This window comes from Ammospiza caudacuta, chromosome 3 (assembly GCF_027887145.1).
Source record: "Ammospiza caudacuta isolate bAmmCau1 chromosome 3, bAmmCau1.pri, whole genome shotgun sequence".
Classification (NCBI taxonomy): Eukaryota; Metazoa; Chordata; class Aves; order Passeriformes; family Passerellidae; genus Ammospiza; species Ammospiza caudacuta.
Window position 1 is genome coordinate 92630433 of NC_080595.1, and position 18852 is coordinate 92649284.

The 18852-nt window shown below is 40.7% G+C and overlaps 1 protein-coding gene across 4 annotated transcripts in view; it reads left to right on the top strand.

Moving 5' to 3' along the window:
* The first annotated feature begins 795 nt into the window (after positions 1-795).
* Positions 796-18852, top strand: part of ZNF451 (zinc finger protein 451) — a 32338-nt gene continuing 14281 nt past the window's right edge. For 2 of the 4 annotated variants that reach the window (XM_058801445.1, XM_058801448.1), the window contains exons 1-11: positions 796-1036; positions 1649-1732; positions 5672-5755; positions 6950-7075; positions 8337-8448; positions 9020-9170; positions 10506-10632; positions 12008-12161; positions 14078-14225; positions 14753-16404; positions 17423-17557. In XM_058801445.1, coding sequence (XP_058657428.1) covers positions 1652-1732; positions 5672-5755; positions 6950-7075; positions 8337-8448; positions 9020-9170; positions 10506-10632; positions 12008-12161; positions 14078-14225; positions 14753-16404; positions 17423-17557 — 2770 coding nt within the window. In that variant the 5' untranslated portion in view covers positions 796-1036; positions 1649-1651. Of the gene's footprint in view, positions 1037-1354; positions 1415-1648; positions 1733-5671; positions 5756-6949; positions 7076-8336; positions 8449-9019; positions 9171-10505; positions 10633-12007; positions 12162-14077; positions 14226-14752; positions 16405-17422; positions 17558-18852 lie in introns of those variants that run through there. The other 2 variants (XM_058801447.1, XM_058801446.1) reach the window with 2 other exon arrangements.

The following is an 18852-nucleotide window of genomic DNA, read 5'->3' on the forward strand; positions in this document are numbered from 1 at the left end:
AGCCTTCATGAATTCAGGCTCCAAAACTCAGGGGGAAAGGCTGGACCTTTAGGAAGATGTACCTTGGTGGGAGAGGATCAAGCCAGGGAATACACACATTAGCAGGCTTGGCATATGCATGCTACATCTATGGGCCCTGACAGGATGCACCAACACATACTGAGGTGCTGACAGATGTCATGGTGAGATCACTCTCAATTATCATTCATGGATCATGGTGTCTGGGACTGGTGCCTCAGGCTGGAGGAAAGCAAATGCCACCTCCATCTTCAACCAGGGCAGGAAGGAGGAAGGCAGGGAGACCTACAGGCCAGTCAGCCCCATCCTGATCCCCGGGAAAGTAATGATGCAACACATCCCAATAACCATTTTCAGGCCTCTCAGTGACAAGAAAATCATTGAGTTGTCGGTATGGCTGTACCAAGGGAAAATCAGACTTGATCAGATTGACAAACTTCAGTGATACTGATTGCCCTGGCAGACGAGTGGAGAAACGACCATTGTGTAGCTGGACTTCACCATTGCCCTTGGCAACGCCTCTCTCAACATCTTCACTAAGGACCTTTGCAGATGCCTGGGCTGGATCGAGCGCCGTCTGAGGGAGGCCCAGCACGGCTGGGACAGCGGCAGCGGGACAGGGCCCGCAGAGGCGATTTTGGCGCGTTCCCGCCCCCCGGCTGCCAGCCCCAATAGCCGCCCTTCCTCCTCCCTGTCTCCTCCTCCTCCCCCGGAAGCGGAGCGCGGGTTTTCCCCCTCCGAGCCGGATCTCGATACTGCCCGTCTGAAGGCGGACGAGGGGAGGCCTGAAGAAGGAGAGAGCCCAAAAGAAGGAAAGAGCCCGGAGTGCCGGCCGGGGACCCGCGCCATGGTGCTGCCTCGGTAGCGCCGGCACCTGCCATGGGGAGCGGGGGCCGCGACGGCGGCGGCACCTCCCGATCCCGGCGAGCCCTGCCGCGCCCTCGCCCCGCCCCCGGGCCGCAGAGGAAGCGGGGACACAGCGGGCCGGGGCGTTGCTGCCCGCGGGGCCCGGCGGCGGGTGAGCGGGGCCGGGGCGCTGCGCGGGCCTCGGGGCCGGCGGTTGCAGCGCAGCGGTCGCGGGCGGCGCCCGGGCAGCCGCAGCACGGGCAGCGCGGTGTGCGGAGCCCGCAGAGCCGCGGGGCCGTGCGCTGCGGCAACGTGAGTCAGCAGCGCAGCCCCCGCGTTGTTTTGGAGCGGGAAGCTCAGCCCTCTGGAGCGGTCCAAAGCAGCCGCTAAAAGCGCCCGAGCTCGCCCGCCGCTGTTACGGGCCGGCCTCGGCTCGTCGGTGGCTGAGCGCCGCTAGGCTGGAGCTCGGGTCTCGGCTCCTGCTGGGGTTTCAGGCTCAGGCATGTCCTTGGGCTGCTACACTGCAGCTACGGCTGCTGGAGGAGTGTAGGTATTGGCATGCTTTGTAGATAAAAACCGCGTTTTACATATCTGGAAAAATACAGTAGCGTGATTCGAGTCAGAGTCGTTTATCACCCATTGTGGTGTCACTGGTAATTGGGAGTGAATGATAGAGACTTGATGAATACAGATAGACTGTAAAGAAGGTATAAAATGGAAAATGCTGTATAGTTAAACAAAACTTAAAAAGTGAAATTATATAGTATGATTTGTTTATGTTTAGATAATGGAGTCTCATAACTCTAACAGCCTTCACAAGAGTAAATCACCAGCTTCTGGAAGTGAAGATGAGATTGAGTTCATTGGAGTAAGTAGAGCTTGCATGGCAAATACACTGCTTGTTATAAAAAATACACTTTCAGTAGTCCAGTAGACAGGAGAGGGGTCTTCAATGACTGATGATTATATTTCAATGTAAAGCATTACTCTTGAACATAAAGATAATTTCATTTCTGAATGTTTGTGGCAGATAACAACTCCATCTTAAAGGTTTATGTGCACTTTCTTGGAAGGGTGTAAGATGATGTCAGTTGGTCCTGCAGAGAAAATGCTTGAGTATCTGAGCAAGTGAGGGAGCTATTACAGTGAGGTATGTGAGAGGGAACTGTAGATAACTTTCCTGGTAATTGTATTACATAGCATTTTGCTTTATGAATAGTCCCCCTAAAGTTAAAGGAATAAATCACTGCTCATTCTTTGAAATCACTGTACTCAGTTTAGAAGAGGAAGGAAATAATGGGTTAGAGACCTTAAACAATCCTCTCAAATTGTCAGGTGCTCTTTATTGAACAGCACCTAGTCTAATGCTGACATGCTTTATGTGAACATAACTTTAAGACACTTGTATCTGCTGGCTATCCAAGAGAAGCAGAATGTTTTTCATGCTGCCTGTGTTCTGGCCTCAGTCTGTCATCAGTGAAGTGGTGCTGGATGACAGGATTACATAGAATCATAGAACTGAATGATTACATAGAATTAGGTTGGAAAAGACCATTAAGATCATTGAGTCCAGCCATTAACCCAGCACTGAACCATGTCCCTAGGGACCACATCTACATATCTAAAGATTTTTTTCTTGAAGGAACAAGTGATGTTACTAAGGTCAAGTTATTCAATGATGCTAATATTTTTAGTGGCTGTTTTCTTGTAGATTTGTCTCATTTTTGAACAATATGCTGAATAATTACTAGGTCCCTCCCAATGTTGTATGGTGTTTGAATAAAGCTGAAGTTCAACATACTGACATTTTTTGCAGGCGTATTTAGGTGCTCTAGTATGGAGGGATAGGTGGTTTTTTGCAAAAATTATAAGTAGTTGGTTATCTCTGAGACATCTTAATATTTTGGTTGATTTGGGCAAAACTGATTGAGTTCAAAGCTCATTATGTACGCCCAAGTATCCATGTGCATCTGCAGAGAAGGTCTTGGGCTGTTGGTGGATGAGCTGTGTGTGCTTGCAGCCCAGAAGTTGCTGTGTGGTGTCCTGGGCTGCACCAAAGCAGCGTGGCCAGCAGGGTGAGGGAGGGGATCCTGCTGCACTGCTCTGCTCTGGTGAGACCCCACTTGCAGTGCTGCATCAGCTCTGGGGTACTCAGCACAAGGAAGCACAGGGACCTGTTGGAGTGAGCCCAGAAGGACACCAGGATGATGGAGGGATGGAGCACCTCTCCTGTGAGGAAGGACTAAGAGAATTGGGATTGTTCAGCCTGGAAAAGAGAAGGCTTCAAGGTGACCTAATTGCAGCCTTCCAGCACCTGGAGGGAGCCTATAGAAAAGATGGAGAGGGGCTTTTAACAAGAGCATCTAGTGAGAGGACAAGGAGGAATGGCTTCAGACTGAGAGTATGTTTAGATTAGATATTAGGAAGAAATTCCTTCCTATAAGGGTCGTGAGGCACTGGAACAGGTTGCCCAGGTAAGTTGTGGATGCCCCCCATTCCTGGGAGTGTTCAAGGCCAGGCTGGAGGGAGCTTTGAGCAGCCTGGTCTAGTGGAAGATGTTCCTGCCCATTACAGGGGGTTGGGACAAGATGATTTTTTCCAACCCAAACCATTCTGTGATTCTGTGATGGTGACTGAAAAAGGCTTCATTTTCTTCAAGCTGGGCAGTGAACAAGGATAGCTTGTATAGCTTGCAAAGTGTAAGGATTGAAGGGCTGCTGGAGCACCAAGAACAGTAACTGAAAGAGAACTGAAACAAAGGAACTAAAATCAACACTTCTAGCTACCTTTTTTTCTTCTTTGGCTTTGCCTGTGGGTAATTGGGATCCTTTGTGGTCCCAGGGCCTATTGCTGCCAAGAGAGGCTGCTATATATAGGAAGATGACTCTGCTCAATTTTTTTGCAGGATTATATCCTGGGGTGAGTAGCTTACTGTTGTAATTGATGAATATCAGGGGAAAGGTGTGTGACCCTGGCTTCAGATCTCATTTGCTCCTCTGAGTGAAGGAAAAGGATTTCTAGACTGCTTGGCAAGCTTTAGATCATCATTTCCATATAATAATGTGTATGACTGGAAACTTAAACTCTTCATAAATGTTATAGATGGGTGCCTCCTAATTATCTGCATGTCTTTACGACCCAGTGCACAAGATGGTCCTGTATACATTGAATTAGAGAAGCTACTGGGGTATCTCAACCTGTGCTCATTTTAATAGATAACAAGTAGCTATAGGCCATGTTATGTGATCTGTGTTTTTCTTCCTTTTTCTCTTTTTTTTTCCTTCTTGAAAGACAGATGTGGCTTTGGTGTGGGTTTTTTTGTTTCTTTGATCGGTTTTTCTTTGTGGTTTTAGGTTGATTTTTTTCTACTTCATTTACTTGTACTAGAGTGTTTGAATTCATACTGTAGGACTATGTTTTTGCTCCATCAAATAAGGACTTTTTGTCAATATGCTGCTGCCAGAGATTTTCAGCTTTTATAGTCCGATTCACTCTCATTCAAGAAACTTAAAATTATTCTTCCATAATTTCCCACCTTTTAATTCTTCATTAAAACATACTTTGTCCATTTTAAATCATTGCATTTTAAGCTTAACATACCACCAGAGAAATGTGATTTTAATCTACAGTGCTAGCTGTTATTCCTGTGTTCTCTACATGGTCTTTCCCCCATTTTGCTTACTTGGGAAAGATAAGGCAAGAGTGAAGAAATTCACAGTTTTAATGCCCTGTGAAGAAATAGATAATTCAAGTTGCCACAGTTGGGACCAAAAGCATTGGACTTAGAGGAGAGTTTGTTAATATACCAAGTCAAGTAATGCACTAAAACATGGTAGTTACCAATTAAGGATTTTTCTTCCTTTACCTCTGTGGTGTTAAATATTAGATGTTCAGAATGAAGGATTTGTCTCTCTGTTTTTTTATATATTTCTATTATCTATTTATTTATAAAATAAATAGATAATAGAAATATTTATATATTATTGTATAAAATGTATAATAATTTATATACTACAATATATGTACTTGTAATATATAAGCAAGTGTAATATTACTTGTGTTACATTTATTGTTTTGATCACCTGAACTGCTGGGGTTGGAAGCAAGTTACTCTGCATTTCAGCTGTCAGTTTTGTAAGTTTTTATTAGTTGTTGAGCCCTGAGAGTAAGTAAACACAAATTTAAAAAAATCTCTGTTGTTAAAGGAGCTGTTAGGATCAGAGCTGAACATTTCAAAACACATTATTGAGCTGATTGGACAGTCAGATGGTCAGAGTGTGTCTTTGAACTCTTACTTGCTAACACCTGTCTAATAAAGGTTTAATTTTTTACAAGCATTGTAGAACCTTTCAGTTTCTACAGAAGCAAATCTGCAGTGGATTTTTTTTTTTAGTATTTCGTTTAGAAAACCATGTTATCTTTGTTTAATCATAAAGAGTTCCTCTTTGTGGGTAATTGGAGGTTGGCAGCTTGATTCATAGAAGCTTTTGTCATCTGTCCAAGATTTCATCCCTCCTCTCCCCAGTGAAACAGAGGACTGTTCATGCCTGGCCAGCTGAGCAGCTTTACTGCCTTGAAAGGTGGAAGAATGTAAAGAATGAGCTGCATTAGGAGCAGCAGAGAGGATTCCATGCTGCTTTTCTCTCTGCCACTCATCGTGAGGCAGTAGGTCTTCTTAGCCTGCCCTACGTAGTTGATTATTAATATCTTGAAGAAACTGGCAATATGTGGCAGAGATGGTACATTTTGTGTCTAAGGAAGACAATTTAATGCTTTTGTGTGAGGTTTTTTAACACTTTTTTTCCAGGAAGGACCTTTAAGGCCTGTCCTTGAATGCATTGATCTCATCAGCAGTGAGGATGAAGAACCTAACAGCAGTTCTTATTTTCATGTGAGTATGTTGTAATGTATTTTGGGACATCTTGGTTTAATAAAATAATTGGTCTTCTGTATTTTTTCCCATCAGTTACTCTTCACAAAAGCCTTGTTAGATGTGTTTTTAACAAGTGCTAAATAACAAGTATTGAAATATTTTGATTTTTCTACTTGCTGTGGAGTGAAAAGCAAGAATAACAGCACTCACTTTTTCCAGAGCCATTTTTCCACCTTGAAATGACTTGGTACTTTATTTGTCTTTCAGTCATCTGAAAAAATGTTTGGAAATAAATGTCACTTTACGTGCAACCTCAGAAGTTAGGGTGCCCAGTTTCTATCCTGAATACATACCTGGTCTACTACAAGGCCTTTTCTTTGTAAAATAACTTTTTAAGAACAATGTGTGGATTGAACGACCTTATTCCAGTGACAGTCTGGGTTTAGCTCAGCCTAATCCTTCATAATCCATTCTAAGAATGTACAAGTCAGAAGCAGGCTCATCGGTTTGTCTGTCCCCCCAAACTTATTTTGCCTGTTCTGCAAGGCCTTTGAAAGGGACATTGATAGACCCTACTAGAGTTGGTTTTGGCAGCAGTGACTGTCTTTTGACTTTTGTTTTCCTGTATTGCATCTGAGGATGTTTGTAATAAACCTGATTCTTAAGGAAAGCTGATCTTCTGTACATGCACAGGCTGTCATTACAGGGATCATTACTGGACCTGACTGTAAGAAGAGGAAACTAGAGTAGATGGCCTATCCTTAGAGTAGAAAAAGCTCATGATCTGCCTTTTTGAAGATAGTGGGCAGCGTTAGGGAAAGAACAATAGCAGTTTTCAGATTTTTTGGATGGGCTGCATGTTGGCTTTGATGTCAGGAGGGATTTTGTTTACATAGAAGAACCTAACTTTTAATTTGTTGGAGAGTTCTCGGGCACTCAGCACAATCATGCATGTTCCTCTGCTGCAGGGTGAGCCTAATGTTTATGTTGAATTGCCTTGAATATTTGGAGGGGGAGGGTTGGTTTTGTTTGTTTTTTAACAGAAGCTACAGATGCTGGTAAAAAGGAAGAGAAGGCTACAAGGTAGCTCATGGAACATAGGCTAAGAGTATCTTTACTGAATTATGTCGTGATGCCTGGGCATCAGTGGTCACTGTATTAGTGTCTGTTACGTAACAATCACCACAGCAGGGCTGAACCTTCCATTGGCAGAGCAATTCCAAGCGTAAGGATCACATTGACTACCAGAAGGAACGAGTTGCATCAACCCTGGATCGCCTGGCACGCCATGTTGAAGTAGAGAAACAGCAAAAAGAAGAGAAAAACAAAGCCTTTAAGGTACTGGATGTATTTTATTTTGGAAGAAATGCATAATAAAGGCCTTGTAGTCACAAGTATCTTTGTTTTCTCTACTAAGTAAATAAAAAAATTGATGAGGCATACCTGGAATTAGCAACTAGACTTCTGCTTCTGGGGCATCATGTGAAGCACTACATGGACTTTGTCTTTTCAGTGGCTTTTAACTGATCAATTTTCTAGTCTTATTGCACTTCCTAAGGGGGGAAATTAAATGAAAGAAAACCACTGGCAAAAACTTCTTCTCTTGTTTGTAGATATAGCAGTGGAACCTTAGTATCAATTATTCTGATATTCTAATATTTCAATTAATTGAAAAATAACAGTTATCACAAACCACCATGCAGCAAGCCTTGCTATTAATCTGCTTCTGTCTGAGATTTTTGGGAAGCTGTTTGCTGCATTAAATCTGTATCAGGTAGTATTTCATAGTGGGAAAAAATTTTCAGTGTTTTTAGTTGCACTTTGCTGCCATTTGAAAAGAATATACTTTTTACTTTTGTTACAAACTGGGAGATCCAGTCAGTGACTTAATGATAGGAGTGCTCTCAGTGGGAGCTGGACATCTTGAAGGAATGTGATTACAACAACTTGATGGAATTGAACGGTGGCAAATGTGAATCCGGAGTTGGGAAAATGTGCCAATTTCCCAGCCTAATTTTCTCAATACTGTTAAAGGCTTTTAAAATCATATAATTCTACTATGCATACAGCTTGTTGCAGTCTATGGTAAACTATGCAACTGCAGTACAATGGAGTAAAAGGCTAAATTAGATATAGTCCAAGGTAGCCTTGAAGTCTGGAGGCCTACATCCCCCTTATGTCTCTTCCACTTTCATTTGGCAATCTGTTTGTGTCTCCACATACAGTTCTTCAACTGTAAAGTGGAGTCAGAGGTAACTGTGTAGCTTTTAAAGCAGCTTGAGAATGAAGGCTAAAAGATCCTTTTGTAAAATACAAATATTTTCTTCCTGCTTGGCTCTTCACTCTTCATCAGGTATTGCAAGTTAAATTTAGTTTTCAAACTGAAAACACTTCTTTCTTCTTTTTTTCTATTACATTCCATTTTCATTGTATTGAGTAGAAGTCAGTCTAGTTGTAAGATTTTTTTTTCCCCTCACTTAGGCTTTTGTGGGTGTGGTTTTTAGGAACCCATATGTAAGTTTTGCAATACATGCTTAATCTTTTTTCTTTTATTCTTTCAATTTGATTACAACATTGTCTGGTATGTTTTTTCCCTTAGGAGAAAGTTGATTCCCAATATGCCCATGGGTTGCAAGAACTAGAATTTATTCGGGAACACAGTGATACAGAAGCTGCAAGATTATGTGTAGACCAGTGGTTAAAAATGCCAGGTAAGAAGAGAAAACTAAGTTTGAGTGATGGTTTCTAAGTCCTGCATTACAGAGCAGAACATGTGAAAATTGTGCTGAGCTGCCTTGTGGATAACCAAATGCTACAATATTAATTTTGCTGGAACATACAATTTAAAAATTTCTAAACATTTATTTCCATGAAAGCTATTATTGTAATGCTTTGCTATGTAGACTTCATATCTTAAATTTTCTAAAAACCAATAAGACAATGCTAGTTATTTTTTATAAGCCAAGTTGCCAGAAAGAAAATAATACTACTGTTGAGCTGCTGCTTAGAAAAGTGTAAGTGTAACTTCACAATGTTTAATGAATTTAAAATACTGCCTGGAGGACATGGAGGAAGGGTGCCAAACTGTGTAAAAAGTTGTACAGCTGGGAATTGAAGAGACAGTGAAAGAGCAGACTTACTGTAGTAGGATTGAAGGACAGATTGTTAGCTTGCTGTTAAGAATCACCACAATTTGATTCTGGAATGTTTTAGAGCTTGTGTGTTGTTTTCTTAAGCCTCTATAATTCAGCTTCTGGTTAAGTACTTTGTTTTGGAACACAGGTCTGAAACCAGGCTCTGTTAATGGTGGAAGAAGGGACAATTTTAGGAGGACAGGTCAGACTCGAGTCAACAGCAGACCCAAATGTTGTCCTGTGATGCATTGCAACAGACAGTTTGATAATGTGCATCTTCTTCTGGGTCACCTTCAGAGGTAAGGAGATATATTGCAAGAATTCAGTGTAAGGAGTAATAATGAAAGAATTAGGACATCAGCATCAAGTCTGCTTTAAACTGCCTGTACTGACAAAGCTCCATTTTGAGAGCCAATTAATATGTTACCATTTATGTAGGTGAGCTTCATGGAGGTTTTTTTTTGATGATTTGGTTTAGTTTTTTTACTTGGTGTGTGTGGTTTGTTTTTTTAATTCAGAATTTATGGCTTCCTCTTGTTTAGCAATTTTAATATCTGAGTTTTTTGAGAAGTCAGATTTCTGTACTCCAGTTTAGTTATATCTTCATCCAAACTTGAAATAAACCAAAAGGCTCACTTATACAAGTTGATGGTAAGGTAAAGAGAAAAGCCCCTAATGCAGGGAAAGAGGAACAAAAGCTATAGGCTGTGTGTTCCTAGGTGATATTGCTAGTCAGTACTCAGTGTGTCAGTGTTCAATTCCAGCAGATCTGCCCTTTAACTACTGAACGTGTCCATAGGTAGGATGGTGAGAAGTTGAGGACAGTGTCATGGGTTAACCCCCATGGGCAGCTCAGCCCCACACAGCTGCTCACTCACTCCCACTAGTGGGGTGTGGGGTAAAGGTGAGAGCACTGTGGGCTGATGTAAAAACAGCTTAATAAGTAAAGCACAAATTCCGTGCACGTGCAAAGCAAAACAAGATTCTTGAATTGAAAGGCAGAGCTCTGTCACATGTGATAGTTACTTGGAGTGATGGCATTTGTCTTCCCAACTATCTCCTTCCTCCTCCTTTACACAACTTTTATTGCTGAGCATGATGTCTTATGCTGTGGGATGTCCATTTGGCCATTAGAGGTCAGCTGTCCCAGCTCTGTCTCCCAACATCTTGCTGGTGGGACAGTCTGAAAAACAGAGAAGACCTTGACACTCTGCAAGCACTGCTCAGCAATAACTGAAACTTCTCTGTGCTATCAACACTGTTGTTCATAAATCCAAAACACAACAACCATGCAAGCTGCTACAAAAAATGATCTATCCCAACCAGAGCTAGTACAGGGAGATAAAAATAAAGAAATTATTAAAATGTCTATGTAGGAAATTAGGATTTTGTTAGTTCCCTTAAAAGCAGTATGATTTCTCTTGAGTGACTGTTTTAACACATAAGCTGCAGGGAGAATCATTTCTGTGCAGGATGCATTTCATTATAGGGGAAGTAAGGATTTTTTATAGTTTAGGGTGGTTAGATAGGGAATTTTTGTCTGACATCTTCAAAGGACAGAATTTTTCCCATTGGAAAAAAGTTATTTGACTATTTATAGGGGACTAGTTTGCTAATTATTTCTTCTTCTCCAGGTTTGATCATTCTCCTTGCGACCCAACAGTCACATTACATGGACCCCCACATAATGCTTTTGCCTGTGTGATATGCTGTGAAAGATTTGCAACCTCTCAGCAGTACAGTGATCATCTTGTATCTAAGGCAAGAGCATAAGGATAAATAACTCACCTGACTGAATGTAGTAGAGGGTTTAAGACTTAAAATTATACATTGATTTTTGGTGGGTTTTTTATTTTGTTTTTTCTTTAACCGTCTTTCTCTCTTCTCTTTTACTCTTCAAGATTGTTTTCTCTGATTCTGCTGTGTTTCAAACAGCTGGTGTAGCCTGACAGTATTCCTTTTAGATGTGACCATTAGGTTGTATTTTTGTTATGCTTTCAAGAGGACCATAGTTCTGTCTTGCACCTCTTGTCCATCTATTGGTATTGTTGATACATATTCCCTTTTTTCTGCATTTCCAGAACTATGAGAGGTAAAGGCAGGAAGTTAGGGTGAAATAACTTGACAGCAAAGAGAAGCAGCAGAAAGGAGGTGGGGATTTTTATTTAAGCAGTCTGGTGTTGAATTGGACAGTGGATAGCATTTTCAAAATTGAGTGTTTTCATAACAGATATTCTCACCAAGTCTCCAGAAGCTGCATTAAATTTGGGGAAGTGTAAGACTTTCTGAAAATCAGACTAAATTTTGCTTGTAGCAATAACTTGATAATTAGTCATACCTGACAAGCTGAAAGACTGCACTGTAGTGTATGCCTGCTCTTTTTCCATTGCTTCAAAGTTGTGTGCCTCTCATGTGTTCAGGGACATGAGCAGGAGTAGCAGCCAAGGTGGGGGAAGGCCAGTGAGTGTCTCCTGCAGACAGCGAGAAGATGTCCTTACTTTGATATGTAAGGAATGGGGAGATAATCCAAATCAGAGCTCTAAGCATATAATGAAGATTCTTGGAGTAATGTAGAAAGCAAGCAAAAGTATCAGAAGCAGAACTAAAGGATTTTTGCCCTGAAGGCAGAGCTCTGAAGTTGATGTAGCAGGCAAAGCTGGTGGAAGGAGTTGACTTCTACAGAAGACATAGACCTTTTAGGCTACTCTGAGGAGCAGCATTTTGGGGAGTTAGAGGTTAGCAAGATTAGAGGAGAACTGGTATGAGGTAAAGCAGCTGCTTTAATGACAGAGGGAGCTTTTCCTGGGAGCCTGGGTAAAGGGAATAGCTAAGAATTGCTGGAGCCCCTAGTCCCTGGGAAGGTATTTGCTCCCGGTGGTGCAAGAAGGGGATGAAGAAATGGCCAGTGTAGTAGGGGTTGATGTAGCTCGGTTTGACAGTGATGCTTTGGCCACTTCCTTGTGTCTTGTGAGCTGAAATGCAGAGGATTAGGCTTTAGGTAAATACAGATGTGGTAGTTGAAAACCTAAAAGTGAAAACATTACCACAGAAATGAGAGAGGAATGGGAGGACATGAGAACTGGGCCTGGTTTCTTCACTTAATTTTTTTTCCTAAATGGATCATTTTCTTTTCCAGCTAAATGAAAATGATGGGCATAAAAAAGGTGTTCCTCCACAGCATATTCAGTGCTTTGCATGCCCAAAGTGCTTCCTCCTTTTCACCAAAAGAGATGAGTGTTGGCAGCATATGTCGCAACAGAAACACATCATCCAGGTTCCTGAACAGAGTGGTACGTTGCTACTAAGTGTACTGCTTTTAATTTTTTCTGATAATTCATCCTTCATATTGGAATTGACTTATATTTTTCTGCTGAGCAAAAAAGCTTAAGGTTTTAAAGTTTGTTATTAATGAATTCTTATTTTTCTTTTAAGATATTAAATGTGATGCTTTGAAATTCATATTTTTGTGTAGAAATCCTCTATCACACTTGCTGTAATAAGATGCTGTTGAGTCTCTCATATTGGCTTCTCATCCTCTAGTGACTCCATGCAACTACTTTCCTGAATAACTTTACATTTAGCATGTTTATAGAGACTCAGAGCAAAACACATACATTTCTTTTCAGTTCCAGTTAAGAGTGGCTGTTGAGATCCTTCCCCTTACTCTAGTGTGCTTGGAGGCTATTTTTCTTGTCAGTGCCCTTGGCATTCCTGATGGCAAAGACTTGTGAAAATGTCTTCTCCATATAATTGCAAATTTTAGAGTGCTTAGCTGGAACATTGCTGCTGGTCTGATGGCTTGCACGGACTACATGGCTGCTGAAGGCTGAAAGACTGGTTATGTTGTGAGCTGGCAGCATCCTGAACCATGCTTAACAAAGTCCAGAGGAAAGATCTGTCTGATCATGGTGTTGCAAACAGGGTTAATGCCCAACATAGCTGTACTGATTTTATTTTTGACATAAGTAATAGGCATTAAAGCATTTACTTCACTGTTGGCTGAACTGCTAAGTGGCCATGTTTTAGATATTGCAACTGTCTATGAATCCTTTTGGCCATATAGGCTTGTTCAGAGTTATTTCTCATCTTCATAAATGTATCTTAGACTTCTGGTGTCCCCTAGAGTGGCTGCAGGAAATGTACAGAAAAGGCAGGCTTTGAAGGAATCCCCTGCAGGCTGAGTCAGTACTGCTGCCTTCTTGTAGTGAAGTGACAGTCAGCTGCATGGTTATACTTTCCCTTATGCATTGTCACTCTAATGGACTTTTATTTTTATATAGGTTATTAATTCTGAATGTGACGACTGCAGATGCTTTTGAATTCGGGTCATAGGTTTTAAAAAAGATTACTGGCGAGCTATTGCTTTGAAAAGATTAAAAGCACAAGTTAGTGTTTTCTTCTTTAGAGTTGGAGAGTACTTAGAACAAAAAACTGAATGCTCCATTTTTTACTTTGCATTAGTTAGGCTTTATGATTAATAATTATCAGCATGGTCTGATATCTGCCAGTGAAGTTAGCTGAAAGGCATAACCTCAAATTACTGCCTGCTGATCATCACATATACTAAAACAGAAAAGTCAAAGAAAATTTGCCTGCTGAGGTGCAGAACATGAACAATATATAACCCATAAACCATTTTCCATTATCTTTTCAGTAGAATTTTCTTATTCTGCTGATACTAGGAGTTACCTGTGGAGTATATACTCATAACAACAGAAAGTCCTGCATCTAAAAATATAAGAATTAACACTAAGGATGGCAAAGAAGGAAAGAGATGGTCAGGGTATGTGGGAAACTTGTTAAATAATTTGTGTGCTCTTTCAGAAAAAATACTGTATGACTTAAAATTTTATCTAGTAAGAGTAGATAGCTGGTGATAGGTAGAGGGGAAGGTGGTAAGAACCTTCCTAAAAGAGATATTGACCTGGCATTGTAGAAGGAGGAAAAGGGAAGTAAAATCAGTCACAGAGTACAAAAAAGCAAACTGCAAACAGATTCAGGTATAAGATAGTTACAGAAGTTAAAAAATTCAGAACTTAGTTACAGCTTCCATTGCACAGTTACTGTAGCTCAGCTGACATTTGTTAACTTACAATTCTGAATCCTGTGACAGATAAGTAACAACAGTAATTATGTCATCAGAGGGCTGAAATTGTATTGGGAAACTCTAATGTGTGGTTGCACTTCGTACCATTCTGTTTTACAGATGCAGTGAAGTCTGGTGATCCACTACCTTTTCCATCCTTTGCAAAGAACCTTTTGATATCTCTCTGTAAAGAGGTCTCCTTCCAAGTGAAATGTATGTCCTGCTTCAAGATACTGCGCTCACATATGGAATTAACAGCTCACTTCAGGTTTGTGAAAGGCAGTTGTCTTTATAATGTGAACATCCATAGATCAGTGATAGGTATGCAGACATGCTTTTAATGAAACTAGTGGATTCCAGGGCAGCTAGGACCATCTGAATTTTGACTTTCTGAATAAACAATCAAAAGCCTGCCCCTTAACTTTACCCCACTGCAGAAAGCTGATCAATGTCAGGATCCTTTTTGTATTTTCTGTAACAGAACAACAAAAGCTTTTTGCTGTTCCTCTATTTCTAAGTTTACAGCATTTGATTTTGAAAATGTACAGTCAAAAACATAAGCATCAATCTACATGCTAGCTTTGGAATTTAGCTCCTAATTCTCTTCAAGTTTCAGAGACTAAATATACATTGCATGTTTTGTTCGCAGGCTGGTAGGTAGGTTAAAGTACACAGAGCACCCTGTTTCCATGCACTTACTGCTGTAGCTACTTGGTAAAATATCGAGTACCTCTGAAAGTTTACAAATGTTTCAGGTGGTGATATAACCTCCTTTATGTTTTTTATCCATTCTAGAACCCGTTGTTATAATTCTGGGCCCATGGCACTGTCAAAGAAAAGCATCTCCCAAGTTGCAGAAATATTTAAAATGAAAGGTCACTGTGAGAACTGTGATGAACTGTTTGCTGAAAAGAATCAGATGACCCAACACAAACAAACCACTCAACATAACATTAGAGTTTTTACTACACTGGAAGAATCAATCTTGATGTTCTGCCATGTCAATGGAAAACATAAAAGTCAGTCTCATTTGGCCCACATTGTGGAACGGTCAAGACCACTGCTGAAAAGACACTTGAGTCCAGATGAGTCCTCCAGTGAAACAGGGTCTAGTCCTTCAAAACGGAGGAGTAATTCAGAAGGTAAAAGTGAAGATAAAGTTGCAAACCAAAGTCAAGGTACTGCTTCCAAAGTAAAAGCCTGGTTTTGTGAATGCCTTCAAAAGTTTTTTACAGAAGAGTCAGTAGAAAAGCACATTTTATCAGCAAATAGGATTTGTCACAAGTGTGCTGTGTGTGGAAAACTGGCTGAAAATTCAAGCATTATCCGCCTGCATATGAGTCGATTCCATGGAGGAGCACACTTGACTAATTTTCTTCTCTGGTGCAGAGCATGCTCTGTAGATCTTAGAGAAGAGGATATTATGAGACATGTAACTGAATTTCATGGTGGGCATAGTTACTACTATGAGCAAGAAGCTGTAGAAGATGAACCTATGCCATCTGCTTCTGATGCAGTGAGCATTTCTGCAGGTGGAGATAAAGACTGCATTTCTGGCCCTGTGGAACTTTCCCCTGAAAGTGGTCCTGTTGTGGGAAAATGGCAGTGCTGCATTTGTGAGGAGATGTTTGAGTCTGAAGAGAGTGTTCAACAACACTGCAGGTCCTTAGAAAGCCATGCATTTCACAGGTACTCATGTGGCATATGTAAAAATCATTTTCGGAAAGTAGGAACTCTACAGCGGCACTTCCAAGAGCATCATAATCAGGAGATGCAGATTAAATATTTCTGTGGCCTTTGTGGTAATCTCTTCTTCAACACAGAGGAAGAATTTCTAATCCATTACAAGACACTTCATAGTGTGGACTATACATTTGTGCCTGAGCAGATGGAGCTGTCAATAAAAAAGGATGAGGACTTCCTCCCAGTGGAACAAGGAGAGCGCTTAACCTGCGGTTGCCGGACCACTTACATCTCCAAAATAAACAGGAGGAACGATCATGAGAGTTGTCAGAAAGCCATGCTGCAGAAAGGAAACTTATGGTTTCGCTGCTGCCTGTGCTCTGCCACGGCACAGAATATTGCTGATATGAACAGTCACCTCAAGAGCCACAAGTCAGTAAACTCTAAGGGAGAGATGTATGTTGTTAGATGTGCTGCATGCAACAAGAACTTTGATGATCTCCAAAGCGCGCATCAGCACTATCACATGAAACACTGCTTCTTGCAGAAACCTGACCTATCAAGTCTTGCAGCAGGATCAGAAGACACAGTATTCAAGTTTTCAGCAAGTGGGGCTTGTGTGGTCAGAAAAACTAACAGGCAGCAATTTCAAGCATCTCCATCCAAAACTCAGGACAGTCAACAGTTTTCTTCTCTGCAGGGCCCAATAGAGGGAAATAAAATTAAAAATGAGGACTTAGAACATTCTGAAGAACTTAGTGAAAGTATGTAGAAAATATCTTTCAGCATTAGAAAACTATTGCTGTCCTTAACACACTGTTTCATTGTCAGTACGTGTCGCATACCATTTGGTTACATCCAGTCTATAAATGAGCTCAGAATTTACTACTTATTATTTCTCAAATACTGATTTCTGAGTACTTGAATTTCCAAAACTCAGACTCCAGTTTATTGTTATATGCCATTTGTATGAAGTCTTAGGGGGAAAAAAAAACAAACAAAAAGGCAGATGTGAGAATTCGGAGACCGAAACATTTGATTTTCAAATTAGTTTGGAGCATAATTTGGTGTTAAAAGGAGGAGGACCCTCAAGAACATCCCAATTAGGGATCTAATGCCTAGAAGTGTAAAAGTGATCGATCATACACATTCAAAAGAAACTCGCCTTTTTATATATATATATAAGTATTTATGAGCCTGTTAGTGCTTTCTGTGTGGGCAATGCTGTTATACCATCATCTCAGCTTTCTTAGCTTGCCAAAAGGCAGTATCAGCTGAGAACTTATATTCCCAGTATGTATTGTTTGCTTGTGTTCAGAAATTGGAAGTGTTTCTTGATTACTAGTGGTGCCATAATGCTTAAGAGGTAGACATTTATGTTAAAAGTACAGCAAAAAGTGCATATCTAAACATTTTATGTGCTTTTATGCAGGCAAGCAGTTGAATGTCACAGAGACTTGCCATCGTCAGGGGTACACAGCTGGACATTAAATGAGTTATTAAAGTGTCTTGGTGCAGGACGACAGCTCTCTGTGCTTACCATAAAACTATCCAGGTCTACATCATCATCATATGGACAGATTCTACTTTTCTCTCTAATTTGGGCATTATTAAGTGCTAATTCAGTTGATTTTAAAATCTATGCAGTCACCAAATAACATCATGTTTTGTAGCTTTTCTTTCTGTGACTTTTCACTTACATATCTGTCTACAAGAGTTTTCAAAAGCAAGTTGATTGAAAGTCACATGAACTTTTAATGTGTCCTTTTTGTCCCATTGAAGATGGTGAACTTCCTGATCTTGACTATCTGAGTACCATGACTCACATTGTGTTGGTGGATCTGGACAACTGGGGAAGCTTTTTCACACAGCTGCCAGCTAACCTCAACCAAGGGACATTTATCTGGGGTTTTCAAGGTAAAAAAATGTTTGAAGTAAATTCAAAGATAAGATTAACAAGTCTACATATGTACTCAAGCAGTGATTCCTTGAATCTGAGAGAATAAAGAGCAGGAGCAAGTAGGCACTAAGCTTCTAAAGTTGCTTCTTGGATTTTTCAAACTCCATCTAAACCTCCACTGCTCCTACTAGTCCTTGTAGAATAGTTCCAGAATTGCAGAACTGTTTAGGAGTCTTTCTGGCTTCCCTTATGAACTTACTTCAGCTGTATCATATTTTCATAATTATTAGGGCACCCAAAGTACTCAGAGATTATATTAACTCCTAAGTCCTTCTCTTAAGGCTGGGATTTTTTATTTTGGTTTGGATTTTTAGTTCCAGAAGGCATGATTTTGCACTCTTAGACTTTTAATTTTGTTCTGTCTCTGGCCTGTTCTATAAAGTGGGCCTGGTCATCCTGTACAACAATAGGTGTATGTCCCATCTTAAAGATACCAGTGATTGGTGGAACTCACATTGTCATGGGTTTCATAGAATGATAGAATGGTTTGGGTTGAAGGAGACCTTATAGGTCATACCATTTTGCAAAGTCTGCCAGTAGCATCCATTTAACTTGGTTTTTGAACCAACTGCTTGTCCACCTCATGCTTTTTCTACAGGTTTTCTCTGTATCTACCTTTACAATTGTTTTGTCTGTGGTACCTTGATTTTTTCAGTAAAACATAGATAAGGGATAGTTTCAATATATTTATGGCCTGGAACACAGGCATCATCTTACCAGATTTGTAGGTCAGGTGTGTTTTGCACTTGCTGAACACCATTGCACTGCACTTTCTTGCTAAGAGTTTTTCATTATCTCTTCCCCTGAAAGATAATCAAGGCTATTCTGAAAGCTGAGAGTTGTCATGCTGCTCAGGTTGTACAGAAAGGCCTGTTGATGCCTGGGTCACTTTTTTTCCTCTTAGAAACAGATTTTCCAGTAAGTTGATGAAGGCAGAGCAAGTATAGCTGTAAAGTGGTAGAGATTCAGTAATCTGTGCTCCTGAACCTGTAATCTGTTACCTGCTTGTTAGGAGTTTTGTGCCCAGAGATGTTCCAAACACAGGTACCTGATGGCACAGCACAGCCCATATCAGCACCACTCAATTCCTTACTTCCTAATGGGTTTGCTGCATGCAGGCTGCCTCATGGGAATGGCCCCTTAAGCACCCGAACTATAAGAAATGCTAAAGAGTTACTTGGGAATAAAATGGGCCATATTCATATTAAAGAAAAATTTACCAGTTTTAGTGTCAATTATGTTGGTTTTGAGC